The sequence below is a fragment of the Malania oleifera genome, chromosome 5 (assembly GCF_029873635.1).
Source record: "Malania oleifera isolate guangnan ecotype guangnan chromosome 5, ASM2987363v1, whole genome shotgun sequence".
NCBI lineage: Eukaryota > Viridiplantae > Streptophyta > Magnoliopsida > Santalales > Ximeniaceae > Malania > Malania oleifera.
In genome coordinates, this window is record NC_080421.1 from 104449675 (window position 1) to 104470161 (window position 20487).

General features: G+C 34.5%; 1 protein-coding gene across 1 annotated transcript; it reads right to left on the reverse strand.

The window, feature by feature from the left end:
- Window positions 1-1283: 1283 nt before the first annotated feature.
- Window positions 1284-2237, reverse strand: LOC131155275 (major allergen Pru ar 1-like). The gene is made up of 2 exons (XM_058108304.1): window positions 1944-2237; window positions 1284-1824 (listed from the first exon to the last, which is right to left on the reverse strand). The coding sequence occupies exons 1-2, from the start codon at window positions 2125-2127 to the stop codon at window positions 1535-1537; spliced, it is 474 nt and encodes a 157-aa protein (XP_057964287.1). The 5' UTR covers window positions 2128-2237; the 3' UTR covers window positions 1284-1534.
- Between the last annotated feature and the right edge of the window lie 18250 nt (window positions 2238-20487).

The following is a 20487-nucleotide window of genomic DNA, read 5'->3' on the forward strand; positions in this document are numbered from 1 at the left end:
AATCTCCACTATGCTTTATGTTGTATCACCCTCTTTTCCTTTTTGATTGATGTCCAAAGGGGGAGATTGTTTGAGAGAGAGCAAAAAGAAATATGAATGTACTTAATATGTTTGGTACTTGATCATGTTTGGTAATATGAATGTACTTGATATGCTTGATATGCTTTGTACTTGGTGATCATACTTGATAAATATTTGATGCACACTTGATGATACTTGACACATACTTAATACATATGTTTGAAAACCCATGCTTATTTAAGGAGTATTTTCCTAATTTTGCTCTAGATTTTTCATCATCAAAAAGGGGGAGATTGTTGGCCTAACAAGACTTACAATTTTTATTTTGATGATAACAAATCATGATAAATTTGATATGGTTTAATTCAAGTGAAATTCTTTTAGGAAGAAGGTAAGGCTTAAAGAAATTCCAAGCTCAAAAGGATGATGAAGTTCATGATGAATATACTATGCAAAAGAGAAAGATAATTAAAAGTTCAAAGATGATATATGATCATAGAAGAACAAGGACTTACTTGAAGATAAAAAATATAAAGTTTTAAGGATGTTTTTATGTAAGTACTTCATGTAAACTTCAATATAAACTGAATTAAAGCTCTTATAAATCAAAAGAAACTAAGAAGTATATTTTTAGAAAAACTATAAAATGTGTTTTAAAATCAAAGTAAAAAAAAAAGGTCTTAGAAGAAGAAAGGTCTTTCAAATAAATATAAGTGAACATTGAGAGCCAGTAGACTGCCACATTTTAAAAGAAATAATCGAAGGAGGCAGTAGGGTGTCAGGTGACTGCCTGAGCACTGTCAGACGCCTGTGTGGTCAAGCCAAACGACTGCCTAGGTTATGGCAGGCGGCTGCTAGCCTTCTGGGTTGTTCAGTTCCTACCACTCGACTTGGCAGTTGCCTGCCATGGAGGAAATTGATACAAGAAGCAAAAAAAATCTCTTGTTAATAGTGACATGGGCTCAAATGTGGACTAGGATGTCCATACCAAATTGATTTAAGAGGAATTAGAAATTAGATGATATTGAAATAATTAGAAAATAAAGCTTGATGACTATACTAAACCCAATACACAAGTCTAGTGGCCTAACAATGAAATTTATCCAATAAAATATACTACACATTAACAACTTCTTTTTTTCCCCTTTACTTTCCTTCAACAATTTTTTTGTCTAAATTGAGCCCTGAAAATCAGGGTCACAATGAATCACACGTAACTAAATAGTGAGCTAATATATAATAACTCATTCCATACTCAATGATGAATAAAAACTACAATTTATATATGGGACGATTGCACTAGGAAGAAAAAGTACACATACAGAAACTAATATTTGAAAAAAAGAAAAAAAAAATGGAACAAAATGGCTCCTTATTTCTCAAACCAGATATAGGTACGTACATATCACTGTCCCATCTTAACAAGAGAGAAAAATCACAACACACACTGCTGATTAATTAAGATTGAAACGTAATCGTACTGATATGGTTTGCCATCGACAGTGAAGAGAGTTTAAGCGTAGGCAGTGGGGTTTTCCAACAGATAAGCCTCAACAGCCTTGTACAACTGCTCTGCCCTTTCGTTCCCAGCCTTGATTTCCTCTTCCTTGACCTCTGCATCACCGGCGGCGTACACCTCAACCGTCTTCTTGCAGACGCTCCCGCCGTCCGGCGAGGCCTCGAACTTGATGTCGTAAACAATGGATTCAATGCCGCCCTTCAACGCATCCCCTTCGATCAGGGTGTACTTGCACAAGAAGTTCTCGTCGTCGATCACATCAAACCTGTGCTTCACGTGCTTGCCTGCACTCCCCCAAATTACAAATTTAATTTAAATAATTAAATAATCTTATATATATATATAAGAGAAGAATATATATAGTGGTGGTGGGGGTGGAGGTGGTGGGTGAGAAGGTAGGTACCGTCGGGGAAGTTGATTTGGATGATGGTGCCGGCGCTGCCTTGGCCTTGGATGATGTCGATGCTCTTGCTGGCGTGGGGAAGGAGCTTAGGGACGAGGTTGTGAGAGTCGCGGATCAAGGCTTTGTAAAACCTCGCCGGCGGCACCGTGGAAGTGTTCTCCTGAGAGAAGCTGCTCACACCCATATTGATTCGACTAGATGGATAATGCAAATTAAATATATGTATATTAGGTTTATGAACTATGGGGGTTGGGGTTGGGAATGGGAATTAAGCTTGGGAGATGCGAGTGAGCGAATGCCGAAGTGCTAAGAGGGAGTATTTATAGACTGGGATTCAGGGGACATGTGGTCCCCTCCCTCAATATGCCTTCGCAAGGCTACGAGATTTGCAATTGTGCCACTCAAATTACTATTATTATTATTATTATTGATGGCTTGGAACTTCCATCTCGGTGAACCCTTTCGGACCCACTTAGCGGCATCGATCTAGAGGTGAAGTTTTTGTCATCTATCCATTGACATGCCTCTAATAATTTATCAGATAAATTGTAAGTAGGGAATCAAACTTAAGATCTCCGAATTTCAAATCTAACTTTACCCTTATTATCTGAACAAGCTCAATACAACGTTGTTGTTATTATTATTATTATTATTAAGGCCAACTTTGAAGACCTCTCATGGGGTTTGATGAACTTCACTTGAGATTTGACCAAAAATATGGTTTTTTTTTTTTTATAAAATTTTAAAAATCTTACAAACGTTCTTTTAGATGTAAAAAAATCTTACAAAAATTCTTGTATTTGGTCCTGTTTGATTTTTGATTTTTAATTCGATTTTTGGGTAACCAAATAGTATAAATTAATAAAAATTAATTATATATATATTATACAATTAAAATGTTTTATATATCATATATATACTAAAATTCATTTATTTTTTATATATTATATATATTAAAACTTTATTTAAATTATTTATCTATATCATATCTCTCTCTCTCTCTCTCTCTCTCTCTCTATATATATATATATATATTAAAATATTAAATTAGTTAACCGATTTAACCAAAATTTGGTTCGATCGATTTTGAGTTTTGTTAATTTCTGTCAGTTCGATTAATGAGATTTTTTAATTAAAAATTTTTGATTAATTACATCGAACCAACTGAATGCTCACTCCAACCAAAATTCATCTACTAAATGTAATGTTACAAAATTTTAAGAGAAAGTTATAGTATTTTTGAAGTGATAAGAGAATTCAATCAATTTTTACTATATTTTAGTAAACATAGTAAAAATTGTTTTGCCCTCATTATTATTATTATTTATAATGAGTTGTACGAGTGCGGGTCAATAAGGGGAGAACACAGTTGTTGACTAAATTAGATCTGGGTCACGAGAAGACTGAGTACTATTTTGAATCTTTGATAAATGTTTATTTAAGACAGCGTGAGCTGTCATCATCTGATTGGCGCTACCGCCGGATAAGATGGGCTGATGCTGAGATCGATGCTTTTATTAAATAATTAATTTAAGGGGATGTTCTGTATTAATAATATAAATTATTTAACTAACAATTGAGATTAAGAATTTAAAAAGTATAATTAACCATTAAAATGCAGTCAACTTTATTTAATAATTTTAAAATAAAAAAGATAGGGCTTAAATTTATTTTTGTCCATGAATCATATTACACTTAAAAAATATTATTAAAAGTACAAAATTTAAAATGAGAATTTAAAGATTAAAATTAAAATTAAAGTGGAATCTACTTTATTTTAAAAATAAAAAAGATAAGATTTAATTGAACTTATATTTATTTTTGTCCTTGAATCATATTACACTTAAAAATTAAATTAAATTAAATAATAAAATATCAAAAAATAGAATTAGGAAATATTATATTAAAAAATTTTAATTTTATTATCATTTAAAAATTTTTCTAGACTCGTTTTTAATACTTTAAGAATGATATTGTTGTGTATGATAATTAAAAATTTTGCAGAAATATTTTTAAAATTTTATTGAAAACTTTTTTATTTTAGTAATATTCTAAATTCACATACCACTTTTTCAATTATTTTAAAATTGAATATAAAATAATTTTCTAAAAAGTAAATTCTAAATATGAATATATAGTGACAATGGATTAATAAAACAATAAAAAATAATAAAACTTATTTTAAATTTTTTTCTCGCAACAATTAAAAATCAACAGTACAAACAAATGCATTATCATCACCTATTTTTTTTCACTATAATGCTATGAAAAAATTAAGCGAAAATAAAAATTATACGAGAAAGCCTTTAGTAACATTTGAAAAAATAAATTTAAAATTTAAAGTTTACATTTATAAGAATTGGAATGAAGATTTATAATTTTATATTATATTTTATCTTAAACTATATAAATATTGCTCTATAACTAATGTATTACACATCAGAAAAATAAATCACATATGAATCTAGAATCCATCTAAAATACTGACACGTGGACACGTAAATGGCTAGGTCCCTTATGTAATTTCCTTGTGAATTTTTTTTTCCTCCTATCAACCCATAAATGACTCTTGCTTTCTTCTTTTAAAAAATAAAATAAAAATTAAATCTATACCCCTAAAGAACTTAAATTTGTACTCCATGAGGCTTAAAACTAAGTTTGTTTTGCAATATATTTATTCATAAGAATAAATTGGTAATAATCTATTAGTGACCATTAGTCATACCAAAAATTATTGATATCATAAAATAAATAATAATGTGAATTTTTTTTTCTTTTATAACCTAGAAACTTTAACCACATTCGCGCCACTTTGTATACTATGGTGCAACATCAAATTCGAAGAGTGAAAGTTGTTCGCTCATTGACGTACCACTGGTAATTCACCTACGTAATGCTTCAAGGAGGAATCGAACCTGTGATATTGGGATCACTAAACTCACAAGTCACTCTTACTATTTGAATTGGTTCGGTTGAATCAGAGAATCAACAAAGAATACTTTTTCCTAAATTGTACCATGGGACTTCTTATTTTTTTTCATAACTTATTTAATAAAATAATATATATATATATATATATATATATATATATATATATATAGAAAATACTTATTACTTTTATTTATAAAATTTTCTATTATAGTTGGAGGATACTAAATGGCCAGCGCACTAGCCGTTGGCTTGTTGACTTTGACAATGTCTACGAGTCTTTTATGTTTGAATGTCTACGAGTCTTTGAAGTTTGAAGTCAAGAGTTTCTGCATCTAGAAGAAATAAGTATTAAGTGACTTTCATGAGATGAGATTGGGCTGCGGCCTGACCCCGTCATGGGCTGCATTTACTTTTAAACCATGACTTGTCGCACGGCCCATATAAAACATGAAAGCTCTGTTTGTTTTGCAAGTTATGATTTTAGGGGATTGAATAGTATTGCAAGGTTAGATTGGATAATTATTTAATTTGATTCCCACAACATGTGAATTGAAGGTCTTACAAAATTATTTTTGTTTGGGTTTTGTAAAGTTAAACTAATTGATTGAGTAGTATGATTAACCTCCATAAGATAGTTTTAGGCTTTCATCTGGTTCACCATTTGTATAGAACAAGATATGATGGAAGAAAATTCAAGAACTATGTCAAAGTAAATTTAAAAACTAGTTGAGGAGTTTTAAGTGATTAATTTTTTAATTAATTATGTTTATATTTATGAAAGTAACGATAATTCAGTCATAACTACTAGTGAGATAGTTCTAATGAACGTAATGATTAATTAATTAAATATGATCGAGTATACTTCAAAAGAATATTTGTAACTGATATGAGACATCTACATAGATTAACACTGTCGCGACGTCCCGGGAGCGCGTGTGCCCCGGGCGGCGAAATTAAAAATCATTTTAATATTTTCAAGAAAAATATGGTGTAGGAGTCGCCACTAACCTTTAGTGCGGTTAGAACACATTATTACTACCCCGTTAGGGGTAGAATCGGTCTACATTACCAGAGTTGGGGTCGGGAGTTCGGTTACGCGAGGGGAAGGTACGAGCACCCCCTACGCGCCCGTTCTTACGAACGGTACCTAATTAATTTGAAATTATCCCTAAGTCAATCTAACAATTCTTTAAATTACTCCTTTTTATAATTTTATAAATACATAGGGAAAATAAATAAATGAATAAATAAATATATACATATATTCCCTCAGAGCTTAGGGTACGTGATGCCCAAAGGCTCATACCCCCGCAATAAAATCATAGGGATTAAAATCAAAATTATTTAAGAAAATACGCTCCCACATTTTAAAATTGTAAGTAAAAGTTTTATAGGAAAATATTAGTATGGGAGGTTTTAATAATAGATATAATAATTTAAACATAATAAATAAGTAAATAAAATAGTAATAAACTAGAATATTAGGATACCAAAATACGTACTAATCAACATATATAATAGAAGCTAAAATATCTAACATACCAATAATAGTAGAATATAAACAATAATATAGACTAAGATAATGAGCAAATATTAAAATACTACATGTACGTTATAAACAAAAATACTTAAACATACCATAATGATAATAATAATAAATATCCACAAATAATATAATACGTAATAGATTACTATAATACTATATATACTAAACATACCATATAATAGCATGATACCAAAACACCAAAAATATTACCTAAAATATTAAACTTACCATAATAATTAATACCTTGTATATTAACATACTAAAAATATAATAATAATATATAATATTACCTAAAATGCTATATTACTAAATGTACACGGTCACCTAAAATACTAAATTAAATGTATAATGCTACTTACAATTCTAAGTTGCTAAATATAAATATCATTTATTCAAATAAATATTATAGCATTAAAAATTCCACAACAATGTTATGAACACGACAAAATGATAATACAATCGTACACAAGAAATAAATAAATAATAAACAATAATGAACATCAATATATACGCAATAGCAATATAAAGTAAATTAAATAAAACACTACTCAAAACCCTAATAACGTGAAATAGCCAAAACCCTAAAATAAAACAATAACCCAAAACCCTAAATGGTCGTATTATGAAAATAATGTAAATAATCAAGAATCCTAGATGTGCATAAATATTACAATCATAAATAATAAACAAAATCCCTAAATACCGTATGAACAATAAATATGACAAATATCCTAAATACATCAAAAAGCCTAAATAATGTCTACACAATAAAACATCCTAAATAATATGTAACAATAAAAATAAGTATATTACAATGATTACAAAAAAAAAAGAAAAAGAACCCCAAACATTAGATATTAGAACAAATAAAACAATAATAATACAATATATATACAAAATAACATTAAGAAGAAAAAAAATATATATATAAACAAATTACAAAAACATCACACGTGCATATGTGTGTTTGTTTGTGTGTGGACAAGTTGTCCAAGAGATGAAACTCAAAGAAATTAATCAAATCAGTAAATATTAACAAGGGAGAGTTAGAAACAACCGAGTAAGGTTTCAGATTGATCAGATAAGAAATCGCCGCTCGATTGGCTTCATCTAGTTGAATGCGCATACACCGACGATTCCACTGCTGCGGCGGTGAGACAGCTGTGTAATAAATTAAAATGAAATTGTAAAACTCAAAATAATAATCTGAATGGTGAGAATTAATATAAAAGGGTCAGAAACAACTTGATAAAATTTCGCATTGATCGGATAAGAAATCGCCACTCGATTGCCTTCGTCTAGTTGAATGCGCAGACACCGATGACTCCACTGCTGCGGCGGTGATATGACTTTGCAAGAAATTAACACAAAGGGAGAAAACTCAAAAGACGAATCTGAACGGTGAAAATTAAGAAAAAAGGGTTAGAAAAGACCTCGTAAAGTTTCACATTGATCAGATAAGAAATCGCCGCTCGATTGGCTTCGTCTATTTGAATGCGCAGATGCCGATGACTCCACTGCTGCAGTGGTGATACGGCTGTGCAGGAAATTAACACGAAGGGAGAAAACTCAAAAAAAGAATCTGAACGGTGAAAATTAGTAAGAAAGGGTTAGAAACGACCGTGTAAAATTTTGCATTGATCGGATAAGAAATCGCCGCTGAATTGGCTTCGTCCAGTTGGATGCGCAGACGCTAATGACTCCACTGCTGCGGCGGTGATACGGCTGTGCAAGACATTAACACAAAGGGAGAAAACTCAAAAGAAGAATCTGAACGGTGAAAAGTAAGATGAAAGGGTTAGGAAAGACCTCATAAAGTTTCGCATTAATCGAATAAGAAATCGTTGCTCGATTGGTTTCATCTAGTTGACTGCGCAAACGCCAACGACTCCATTGCCGCCGCACGAGACTGCAAGGTAAGGTTTTTCTTTCTTTGGTCTGTGCCTTCTCCTTTTTGGCTTGGCTATGCCCCCCTTATATAAAAAAAATTCTGTAAACCCTAAAAAAAACTTCCTTTTTGATTTTATTTTTCTTTTTCTTTTCTTTTTTTTGCTTTTACTATTATGGTAATAATGAAAATAGTAATAGTAATAATAATTATTATAATAATAATAATAAAATCAATAAGGTAATAATAATAATAATAATAAATAATTGTAGTAAAAGTAAAAATAATAAAGATACTATCAATAAAATAATAATAATAAGACTAGTAATAATAATAATACTAATAGTAATAGTAAAAATGACAATAACAAAATAATAATAATAATAAAAATATAAAAAAAATAAAAATAAAATGAAGTGATAATAACAATTTAAATAATAATAATAATAATAATAATAATAATAATAATAATAATAATAATCATATCGGGCCTGGGTAAAAATGGGGTGTCTACAAACACAATGTATAGTCATCTCTGTTGGTCCTAAAGTCGAGTCTAAAGAGGGGGTGAATAGATTCTTTTGCGTATTTTGATTTTTCTTTACAAAATAATAAATCTTGATAAGATGTAAGCAATTATATCATAATATAAATAAGGTAAATCATGTACAAGATATAAATTAAAGAGAAGGGAAGAAATGTTTAACACCAATGTTAACGTGGTTTGGCGCCTTGCTTACGTCCATGCCTTGAGTCACACCAAGGTTTCCACAATCCACTAAACAATCTCCTTCACTGGTGGAGAAGCCTTTACACAAGGGGGCAAATCCCTTTTGCCCACCAAGAGTCTTTCACCAAGGTGCACCAAGAACCCTTGTAATTTGGTTCACCAAGAACCCTAGGTTCACGAAGAACCCTTTTACAACAAATGGAAGAATATGATTTAAAAATATAATGCTCCTTGAATGAGCTGATATCTAATATAATAAAAACCTCTCACGACTCTCTCAAACTAATGAATCACAACAAAAATTGAAAAACAAGAGAGATGTTGAGCACAAAGATGATGAACTAAATAAAGTGTGCTTGCAAATGATTTTTACTAAATGTGAATTGCTCAATTCATTGCTAGAACAAGTCTCTAGCCTTGTATTTATAGGCAAGTTGAACTACTAGCCGTTTTATGGTCGTTGGCTTAGTAAAATAATTGAATATTTTGAAAACTAACTATTTATAATCGTTGGGTGTAGAATCTTTGTTACAACGTCCCCGGGAGCGAGTGGTGCCTCGGGTGGGCAAATTGAAGATGGTTTTATAATTTTCAGGAAAAATGAATGTTAGAGTCGCCACTAACCTTTTGAAGTGTGGATAAAACATATGATTACCACCCAATTAAAGGTATAATCGGTATGTGTTGACTTTGGTGTATTCCCAATAAGGGGTGAATTGGGTATTTAAAAATTTATGCGTAAGTTCAATTCTATTTGCAACATTAATACACAACCTAGGGTTTGTCTACGTATTTCCCAATCATTCACAATATTTAAAGCATGCACACATTCATAATTAATTAAATCTAAGCATACATATGTAAGAAATTAAAGTGTAGGAATTTAAGAACAGACACAAGATATGTTATCGGGGTTCGGCAACTGTGTCTATGTCCCCGCCTCAAGCTATCAAGCAAGAAGATTCCACTATGGCTCGCTTAATGGGTGGAGCGGCACCGAATACAACACCTTACAGGATGGTGCACCTAGTTCTCTTAATCGGATCTGAACCACTCTGGTGCTCTCTTAACAGGGTCTGAGTAAGTCCGAGACTTTTCAAAGGGCAAGTCTCCCTTTTTTGACCACACGTTGGGAATACAATAGATATAAAAATTTACGCACAAATAAATTTTTTTTCTTACACAAGCAGATATGTACCACTAAGTACAATACAACCAATGCACTCACTGATGATAAAGATTTAATGTTCAAGTGAGATTTTCAACTATATCTCTCAATCAAATAAAATCTATGATAATGTGAGAGATGCTAATATCTATAGGATCCTTGATCCAAACGTATAATGCACTCTAAATATTCATCAAGGAAATCAAGGCACAATATAATTTCTACCTCAAATATATTTCACCAATGAAGGTAGTGATTTAGCTTCTAAAATAATTTTCGATAACCACACAAGAAGTTCTTGAGTCTTGCAATGATTTTGCAAAGACACAAGCAACAAAAGGTTTTTCCCAAAGCAAAATGTGTATCAATCAAAATATGGGAAGAACTTTAAGAAAATACTCTCAAAAGAATTTTAAAATATGTAGTATATGAGAGTGATGATTCTTCAAACAAAGATTTGAAGAACACAATAAAACCAAGTCAATCTCCTTTTAATCTTGCAATTAATTTGCAAGTAAGGAGAACAATAAAAATGATACTCTCTAAAAAAATGATTTTATCAAAAGGAGTTTGAGAGGGTAGAACAAATAAGCTTACAAAAATGAGGAGTATAAGAAAATAGGTGTATAAAAAATTTGAGAGAGTTTTTTTTCCTAATCTATTTGCTAATCTTGGCTTAATCTTGCAAATGAAACCATATATATGGACAAGCCAAAAATTTTGACCGTTGGGGACATCAGGGAAATTATTAAAATTATTTTAAATGAGTTTAACAAAAATAACCCTGATTTACCTCAACTAACTCGTGGTAAATTTTGGCCAAACTAAGAGTTTCAGTCGACTAAACCTTGGTTCTGTCGTCCAAACAGACACATGAAGAAAAGTGCTTTTTATGTGTTCGGGTGCTCGAAAAATGTTTCGGTGGCTGAGTCTAAGGCGATTTCCAACCTACTCGAGGCTCAGTTGCATGGGCCTAAGTTCGGTCTGCCGAACTTGCAGTTTTGGTCACCCGAGGTCAAAGTGACCGCGAAGTTCGAGCGCTCGGGTAGTTGGAAAAGTTAGGATTAAATGTTCGGTCGACCGAGAACATTCAGTTCATTTCAGTTCAGTCGCCTGAAATCGGGTCAATAGTTGGACTTTCCTTACGTTCGGTCGACCGAGGCATTTTCAATGCCAAGGTTCAGTTGCGCGAAACCCTAACACTTTAAAGACCTAAGTCATATGTTTTACCCCAGAATGCATATATGATAGCGGGGATTATCCTAAGTGTTTGTGCAAGGACCTAGGGTTTTTCTAAGGTCATTTTGAGCTTCTACACTAAGCCCAAAAAATTGGCTTCGGTCGACCGAATGGTGCCCTAATGATATTACAGATATTACAAATGTTATAGATAGATATTACAGATATTATAGATAGATATTACATATATTTCAGACAGATATTATAAATATTTTAGTCAGATATTCCAGATATTACAGATCAGATTTATAGTGTTATAGTTGTTTTGAAATCATGTTAAAACAGTAAGATAAAATATACTTATATATATAGTATTACACAGTATCAGATCCCTATGGATATTACAAATGGAGATATATAGTAGAGCACAATACCGTTGCTATTACAGACATGTGTAGTAAGTGGATTCCGTCTAACGGTGCTAGGAGAGATTTCAGTCTCCCTAGCATGCTGGGTTGAGGTGGCCAGTTAGATGAGATAGAGGTGGAGATTGGCCGGAGAGATTGTAGTGGGCCAGATTTACAAATTTACAGATTGGCGGATGTTAGAAATACAGATTGACTTGCCTGGTAGGCCAACCAGAGTAAGTCCAGCCTACGGGCCGCACAACCGTATTATGAGGGGTTATATCATGATATACAGATCTCAGGGTATAGCAGAAGTTCCTATGTACATATATATTACAAAACAACAGTTTATATTACCATAGTAGCAGTATTTACAGATAGCAAACTCAGATACCTAGTTGTATTTAAAACTACATTGCATATGTTCTGTGCAATTTATCAGCTTACTCATATTACAATATCAATATTATTTCAGTATATTAAATGTATAACTCAGCCTCCGCACACTAGTAATAGCATATTTCCTCTTTCTGAGCATCGTCTCATCCTAGTGACTTACTGTTTTTCAAGAGATCCAGTTAGGCAAGTAGACCAGGCTCACGAGTAGAGATTATTTTGCACTGCCGCACTGGAAGGGTAGGTGCTTATTAGATACCAGTGTTTTGGGATAGTTTTTAGATTATGGTGTCGTCACTGGGCATTTTGTATTAAAAGTATATATTTCAGAATATTGTAGTTTTCTAGTATTGCATATAGCAGTTCCCAGTTTTTTTATATCGCTGCTTAGGTGTGTATGACATATAAAGTTTCCTTTGTGCTCTTTTGAACCTGGGATTATCAGTAGTACTACAGAAAGTTAGTATTTATGTTATACAGATGGAAAAAATAATGTTATATAAGTAGCAGGTCATTACAGTTTGGTATCAGAGCTTAGGTTGCTAGATTCTGTAAACCCTAGAATGCCACGGGAACAATACCAAAATATAGGAAAAAGATTTGAGGTTTTGTTTTGTAGTCCGAATGTAGAATTTTCGTGGTGGTTTTTTTGTTTTTCCTGTAGCGACGATTTCAGAAAAGCCATAATAAACTATCGACGAGTCGTGTATTTAAGTTGTAGGATTCGATTTTGGGGTAGGAACAAGGGAGTTGTTAATAAAGAATCTGAAGTTTTAGTTGAATGAATAAATTAGATCTGTGTGAGAGATAGGTATTTGAAATGATGTTCTATGTGTCTCAGGATGGATCCAAGGAGCAGTGGTACGAATGCAAGAGGTGATAGACTAGGACCCTCCAGTTTGGGAGGTGGAGATACAGATGCAGTATTGCGCAGCATCACCTAACAGGTGATAACTGAGATGGCTAGGAGCCTAGGAGAGCGTGGCTGCACGATTGAGCAGTTTACGTGGATGAAGCCTTCGCCTTTTGCTGTAGGACTTGACCCGGTCATAGCTGAAAATTGGGTTCAGGATATAGAGGAGATTTTGGCAATGATGGTGTGTACAGATAAGCAGAAGGTGTCATTTGTGTCATTTAAACTGACAGGAGAGGTGAAGCGCTGGTGTAGATTAGCGCAATCGATTAAGGAATAGAGGCCTAATCTAGTGCCAATGTCATGGAGTCGGTTTAAGGAGCTACTTTTTTAACGATATTTTCCTACTATCGTACCAAGCGCAAAGGTAGCAGAATTTCTGCATTTAGTACAGAAGCTGATGACAGTGTCTCAGTATGCTGCACGCTTTATTGAATTGTCCCATTTCTCCCCACACTTGGCACCAAATGAAAAGAAGAAAGCAAGGAAGTTTGAGGAAGGCCTGAAGTAGAGTTTGTTCGAGCAAGTTATTGGCTTTTGGGCTCAGAAGTTTGCAGAGGTGGTGGATAGAGCTGCTATTATTGAGAGTGGTATGCAGAGAGATGTCGCGGCTCAGAGTCAGAGAAAGAGGTCCGCGTCACAGGATCTTCAAGAGAGTTCCAGCCGAGGGCCATGGAGAGGAGATCCATATGGGGCTAGTTAGGGACAGATGTTGGGTCGTGGTGGTCCTCGGGGTGGACGAACTTTACCCACCTGTCCTTGATGTGGCCAGAGACATCCAGGTGAATGTAGAATGGGAGAGAACGTCTGCTACCGTTGTGGGAGACCCGGGCACCGGTCTTGGTCATGTTAGGGATTGCCAGCTCGGGCACCAACTCTCAGATCGTATTAGGGTGGTTATCTAGCGTCCCGTGGAGACCAGCAGAGGAACACTACACCGGATAGAGTCTATGCGTTGACACCGGGTGACACCGATGTAGCTGGAGATGTAGTTACAGTACCCTTACTGGTTTTTCATATAAAGCTATTTTTTTATTTGATACAGGTGCTACCCATTCTTTTATTTCATCGGTGTATGCAAAATTAACGAGGTATAAGACACAGTTGTTGGGTATTGGGTTGGCTATAGCTACGCCGAATGGATCAGTGGTGAGATGTAGGAGGATACTTAGAGGTTTTCCAGTGATTATTGAGGGAAAGATGTTACCAGCTGATTTGGTGATATTAGATATGTAGAGGTTTGATATAATCCTGCGTATGGACTGGTTGACAGTTAATCATGCTAGTATTGACTATCATTTGAAAGAAGTGATTTTTAGATCTCCAGGCGTGCAAGAATATAGATTTCTTGGTTCATGGGTACGTTTTCGCCACAGCTTGTGTAAGCCATTCAGGTGAAGAAACTGATTCAAAAAGGTTGTCAGGGATTTATTGCCTACATAAAATAATTACCCAAAGAAGAACTGAAACAGACTGATATTCCCGTAGTCAGAGAATTCACGAATGTATTTCCAGAAGAATTACCTGGTTTGCCACCATACCGTGAAGTTGAATTTACTATGGATCTTCTACTGGGGTCTGCACTAGTGTCTAAAGCACCTTATCGAATGGCTCTAACCTAGTTAAAAGAACTAAAAGATCAATTGCAGGAATTACTGGATAAATGATTTATCAGGCCCAGCGTGTCGTCCTAGGGAGCACCAGTTCTAGTTGTGAAGAAGAAAGATGGGACCATGAGGATGTGTATAGATTACAGAGAGATAAATAAACTGACAATTAAAAATAAATATCCTCTTCCCAGAATTGATGATTTGTTTGATCAGCTCCAGGGACCTAGGTTTATTCCAAAATTGACCTACGATCGGGTTATCATCAAGTGAAATATTTAGAGTAGGAGACATTTCGAATACTGCATTTTGAACGAGATATTGGCATTACGAGTTCTTAGTGATGCCATTTGGGTTAACTAATGCACCAGCGGTATTTATGGATTTAATGAATCGAGTGTTCCATCAATATTTGGACCAATTTATGGTTGTATTTATTAATGATATACTGGTCTACACGAGGAGTTTTGAGGAGCACGAGCACCATTTGAGGCTGGTATTACAAACATTGAGAGAGAGAAAGCTATACGCGGAGTTTAAGAAATGTGAATTCTGGCTGAGGCAGGTTTCTTTTCTCGGTCATGTGATCTCCGAGGTAGGTGTATCAGTTGATCCGAGTAAGATAGAGGCAGTAGTGAATTAGGTAAGACCAGCGAATATTCAAGAAGTCAGGAGTTTTCTGGGATTAGTAGGCTATTACCAACATTTTGTTGAGGGTTTCCCCAGTTTGTTAGGTCCACTAATGCAACTAATGAGGAAAAATGCAAGGTTTGAATGGATTGATGAATGTGAGTAGAGCTTCTAGGAATTGAAACAGAGGTTGGTTACTGCCCCAGTGTTGGCTATCCTATCGGGGGAGGATGGGTTTGTGATATACAGTGATGCGTCCTTGAAGGGACTTGGGTGCGTATTGATGCAACACGACAGGGTTATTGCGTATGATTCTAGACAACTTAAATAATATGAAAAAAACTATCCTATGCATGATTTGGAGTTAGCTGCAGTGATGTACACTCTTAAAATCTGGAGGCATTATCTGTATGGTGGAAAGTGCGAAATATTCACGGATCACAAGAGTTTGAAATATTTATTTACCAAAAAAGAACTGAATATGAGGCAAAGAAGATGACTATAGCTTATTAAAGACTATGACTACACTATTAGTTACCAGTTAAGGAAAGCAAATGTGATAGCAGATGCTTCAAGTAGGAAGTCAATGGAACCAACACTGGCAGCTATGGAAATTCAGCACTAGATCCTTATGGATTTGGAGATGCTTGGCATAGAGTTAGTTGAGTATAGTCCTAAGGCATTTTTTTTCCAGCCTGTTTGTACAGCCTACGCTATATAAGAAGATTTAGACAGCTTAGAGTGATGACACAGAGTTAGCAGAGGTAATAGTCAAAGTACGGGATGGTCAGCATCTCTGATGATGGAGCTCTGAGATTTCGCACTAGGTTGTGTGTGCCTGCAGATGGTGATATTAGAAGGATGATTTTGGAGGAGGCTCACAGATCACTATACACAGTTCATCCTAATAGTATTAAAATGTACAAGGATCTACGAGAGTATTTTTGGTGGAGTTAGATGAAAATGGAAATTTCTGAATTTGTACAGCAGTGTTTGACGTGTCAGCAGATTAAGGCTGAGCACTAGAGACTAGTAGAACAGTTGCAACCACTCTTCATTCCAGAGTGGAAATGGGATCATGTCTCTATGAATTTTATTACTGGGTTACCACTAGTACAACAGGGACTGAATGCGATTTGGGTGATTATTGGTCGTCTAACAAAGACTGCTCATTTCATCCCTATTAAAGTCGGCTATTCCATGGATAGACTAGTAGAAATATATATTCAGGAGATAGTTCGCGTCCATGGTGTATCGGTATCCATAGTTTCAGACCGAGATCCTCGGTTTACCTCACGATTTTGGAAAAGCTTTCAGGAAACTATGGGTACACAGTTAGCATTTAGTACTACTTTTCACCCCCAGACAGATGGCCAGACTGAGAGGACGATTCAGACATTAGAAGATATGCTTCGTGCATGCGTGCTAGATTTTAGGGGTAGCTGGACTCAGTTTATGCCGCTAGTTGAGTTTGCTTATAATAACAGTTATCAGACTAGTATCGATATGGCACCTTACAAGGCATTGTATGGTAGGAGATTTCGTTCTCCTCTTTTCTGGGATGAAGTAGGTAAGAGGCGAGTTTTTGGTCCAGATATAGTACAGCAGGCGTGTGATAAGGTCTGACTAATTAAAGAAAGAATCAATACCGCACAGAGTCAGTAGAAAAGCTATGCAAACACTCACCGCCGGGAGTTAGAGTTTGACGTGGGAGATCAAGTATTCCTAAAGGTAGCTCCTCTAAGAGGGGTTATGAGGTTTGAGAAGAAGGGCAAGTTGAGCCCTAGGTTTATTGGCCCTTTTGAGATACTAGAAAGAGTGGGGTCAGTTGCCTATAGCCTAATTTGCCACCAGCCTTATATAGAATACACGACGTATTTCATATTACTATGTTGAGGAAATACATCCCAGATCCATCCCACATAATCAGTTATACAGAAATAGAGCTTAAGGATTTATTAGCTTATGAAGAAGTACTAGTTCAGATCTTGGACAAAAAGACACAAGAATTACATACCAAATAAATTCAGCAAGTAAAAGTTTTATGGAAGAATCATGCTATAGAGGAAGCTTCTTGGGAGCTCAAGGAGCAGTTAAGACAGAGATACTCGCAATTGTTCCAAGAGGTTTAGTGGGAATCAGGTAAAGTATAATAGTTACATAGTGTTTCTTTTGTAGGTACATGTATTGATTTAGTTAGTAAGTAGTCTTTTAGTTTTATATGTGTAATCTCCCAGAACTTAGAATGTAACCACGGTATTCCTCTGCCATAAGTGAGGGTAAGTAATAAAATAAGTAGATCGTTTATTTTAAAGGATGATGAATCATATGAATAGTAAATTTCAAGGACGAAATTTTATAAAGAGGGGAGAATGTAATAACCCAAGAAATTAATTAGGGTCTCGTCGACAAACATAGGAAATTCGTAGACGAGAATACATGAAGGCCTCGTCGACAAGGAAACGTCTCATCGATGAGAAGATACCGAGAGGAGGGTTTTGGCAGTCTTAAATTCATTGACGAGAGTTCATGTTCGCCAACGAACTTTCTTCAGGGACTCGTCGACAAGATGACGTGTCTCGTCGATGAATCCGAATCTATAAATAGCTAAAACCGGATTTTTGGCAGAATTTTGGCCCAGTAAAGTTCCTTCTCTCTCTAAAACATCCCTCTCCCCTTCTCTTTTCTATCCTGGCTCCATTTCTCATCGGATCGACGATCGTTGGTGGGGCTGGTTTGGATTTCGTCCCAATCCCAGGGTAAGGCATTATATTCAGTATTTGTCTTTCTCATAGTTATAAGAAATGTAGAATACGAAGAAATACTGATATTTTGTTTTGAGAGATGTTGTTTTCAGGGTGTTGAGCATGGAACCCTGTGGGTGTAGGGCCAGAGTACAGTAGGGGCTTTTCAAAATTTAGGTAAGGGAAATATGCTATGCTAAAGATTTTTAATATGTATAACAGAATATTATGAATGTATATTCACAAGCATGTGAACTAGATTATTTTTCCAGAATATCATGATTATTATTTTTATAGTGAAATTATAGAAATAGATCATGAAATATTAATTACATAGTTGTGTGGCCTGAGTTTATTATATTTTAGCATGATTGATTATGCAACTTTATAGATATTCAGTTATACAAATTGTTAGTAGAAAATGAGACTTATAGTATTTCTCAGAATAACATGATTCCTAAACCATAACATTCAGATCGATATTACAGATATTACAGACAGATATTACAGATATATATTACAGATATTACAGATAGATATTATAAATATTTTAGTCAGATATTCCAAATATTACAGATCAGATTTATAATGTTATGGTTGTTTTGAAATCATGTTAAAACAGCAAGATAAATATACTTATATAAATAGTATTACACAGTATCAGATCCCTGTGGATATTACAAACAGAGATATACAGCAGAACACGCTACCATTGTTATTACAGACATGTGCAACCACATAACTTAGATAGTATGTGGATTCCGTCTAACTGTGCCACGATAGATTGCAGTCTCCCAGGCATGCTAGGTCGAGGTGGCCAGTGAGACGAGATAGAGATGGAGATTAGCCGGAGAGATTGTAGTGGGCCAGATTTATAGATTAACAGATTGGTAGATGTTAGAAATATAGATTGACTTTCCTGGTAGGCCAACCAAAGTAAGTCCAGCCTACGGGCCGCACAACCCTATCATGAGGGGTTATATCATGATATACAAATCTCAGGGTATAGCAAAAGTTCCTATGTACAGATATATTACACAACAGCAGTTTATATTATCATAGTAGCAGTATGTACAGATAGCAAACTCAAATACCCAGTTGTATTTTAAACTACATTGCATATGTTTTGTGTAGTTTATCAGCTTACTCATATTACAATATCAATATTATTTCATTATATTAAATGCATAACTCAACCGCCACATACTAGTAATAATATATTTCCTCTTACTGAACGTCGTCTCATCCCAGTGACTTACTGTTTTTCAGGAGATCCAGTTAGGCGAGCAGACCAGGCTCACGAGTAGAGATTATTTTGCACTACCGCACTGAAAGGGTAGGTGTTTATTAGATGCCAATGTTTTGGGGTAGTTTTTAGATTATGGTGTCGTCACTGCGCATTTTGTATTAAAAGTATATATTTCGGAATATTGTAGTTTCCTGGTATTGTATATAGTAGTTCTCAGTTTTTGTATATCGCTGCTTAGGTGTGTATGACATACGAAGTTTCCTTTGTGCTCTTTTGAGCCCAAGATTATTAGTAGTACTACAGACAATTAGTATTTATGTTATACAGATGGAAAAAAAATGTTATATAAGTTGCAGGTCGTTACAGACCTACTTTTCTTTCTAAAAAACCTGCTAAACTTCCTAGTAAGCATAGTCATATCATCTCCAAATTTAGGTTCACTGCACTTACTAGAAGTATTAGTAAACATTTTTAAAAGCAGTCACTTTTCTCATTCTATTATGCTCATTTAATCTCTCATTAATAGCTAACTCATATGTGATAAGTGACCCTATCAGTTCATCTAGTGACATAGCTTTTAGATCTCTAGCCTTAGAGATGGCCGTAGCCTTTGCTTTCCAAACCGGTGGCAATCCCCTAAGAATTTTCCTAATCATTTCGTACATGGGATATGTCTTACCTAATATATGCAGTGAATTAATAATGTGTGTGAAGCCAGTCTACATGCTCTGAATGGATTCACTAGTATTCATTATAAATGCTTTATACTCACTGGTCAACATATCTATCCTACTATCCTTAACGTCTCTAGTTCCTCATAGGTGACCTCTAACTTATTCCATATCTCCTTAATGGAAGTACAAGTCATCACTCTATTAAATTCATTAACATCAAGTCCACAATAGAGATTATTCATGGTAGTAACATTTACACTAACAACTTTCATATCCTCATCAGTATATTCATCTTCAATATTAGGAATTCTAGTTTCACCTTCAGTTTTCATGGGAACATAGTTTCCCTTAAAGACAACTCACCACACCTTCCAGTCAATATTTTGAAAGTAAATACGCATCCTTTGTTTCCAGAAGGTGTAATTGACACCACTGAAAATAGGAGGACGTGTGGAAGAGGGTCCCTCAGGGAAAGGGGTTAC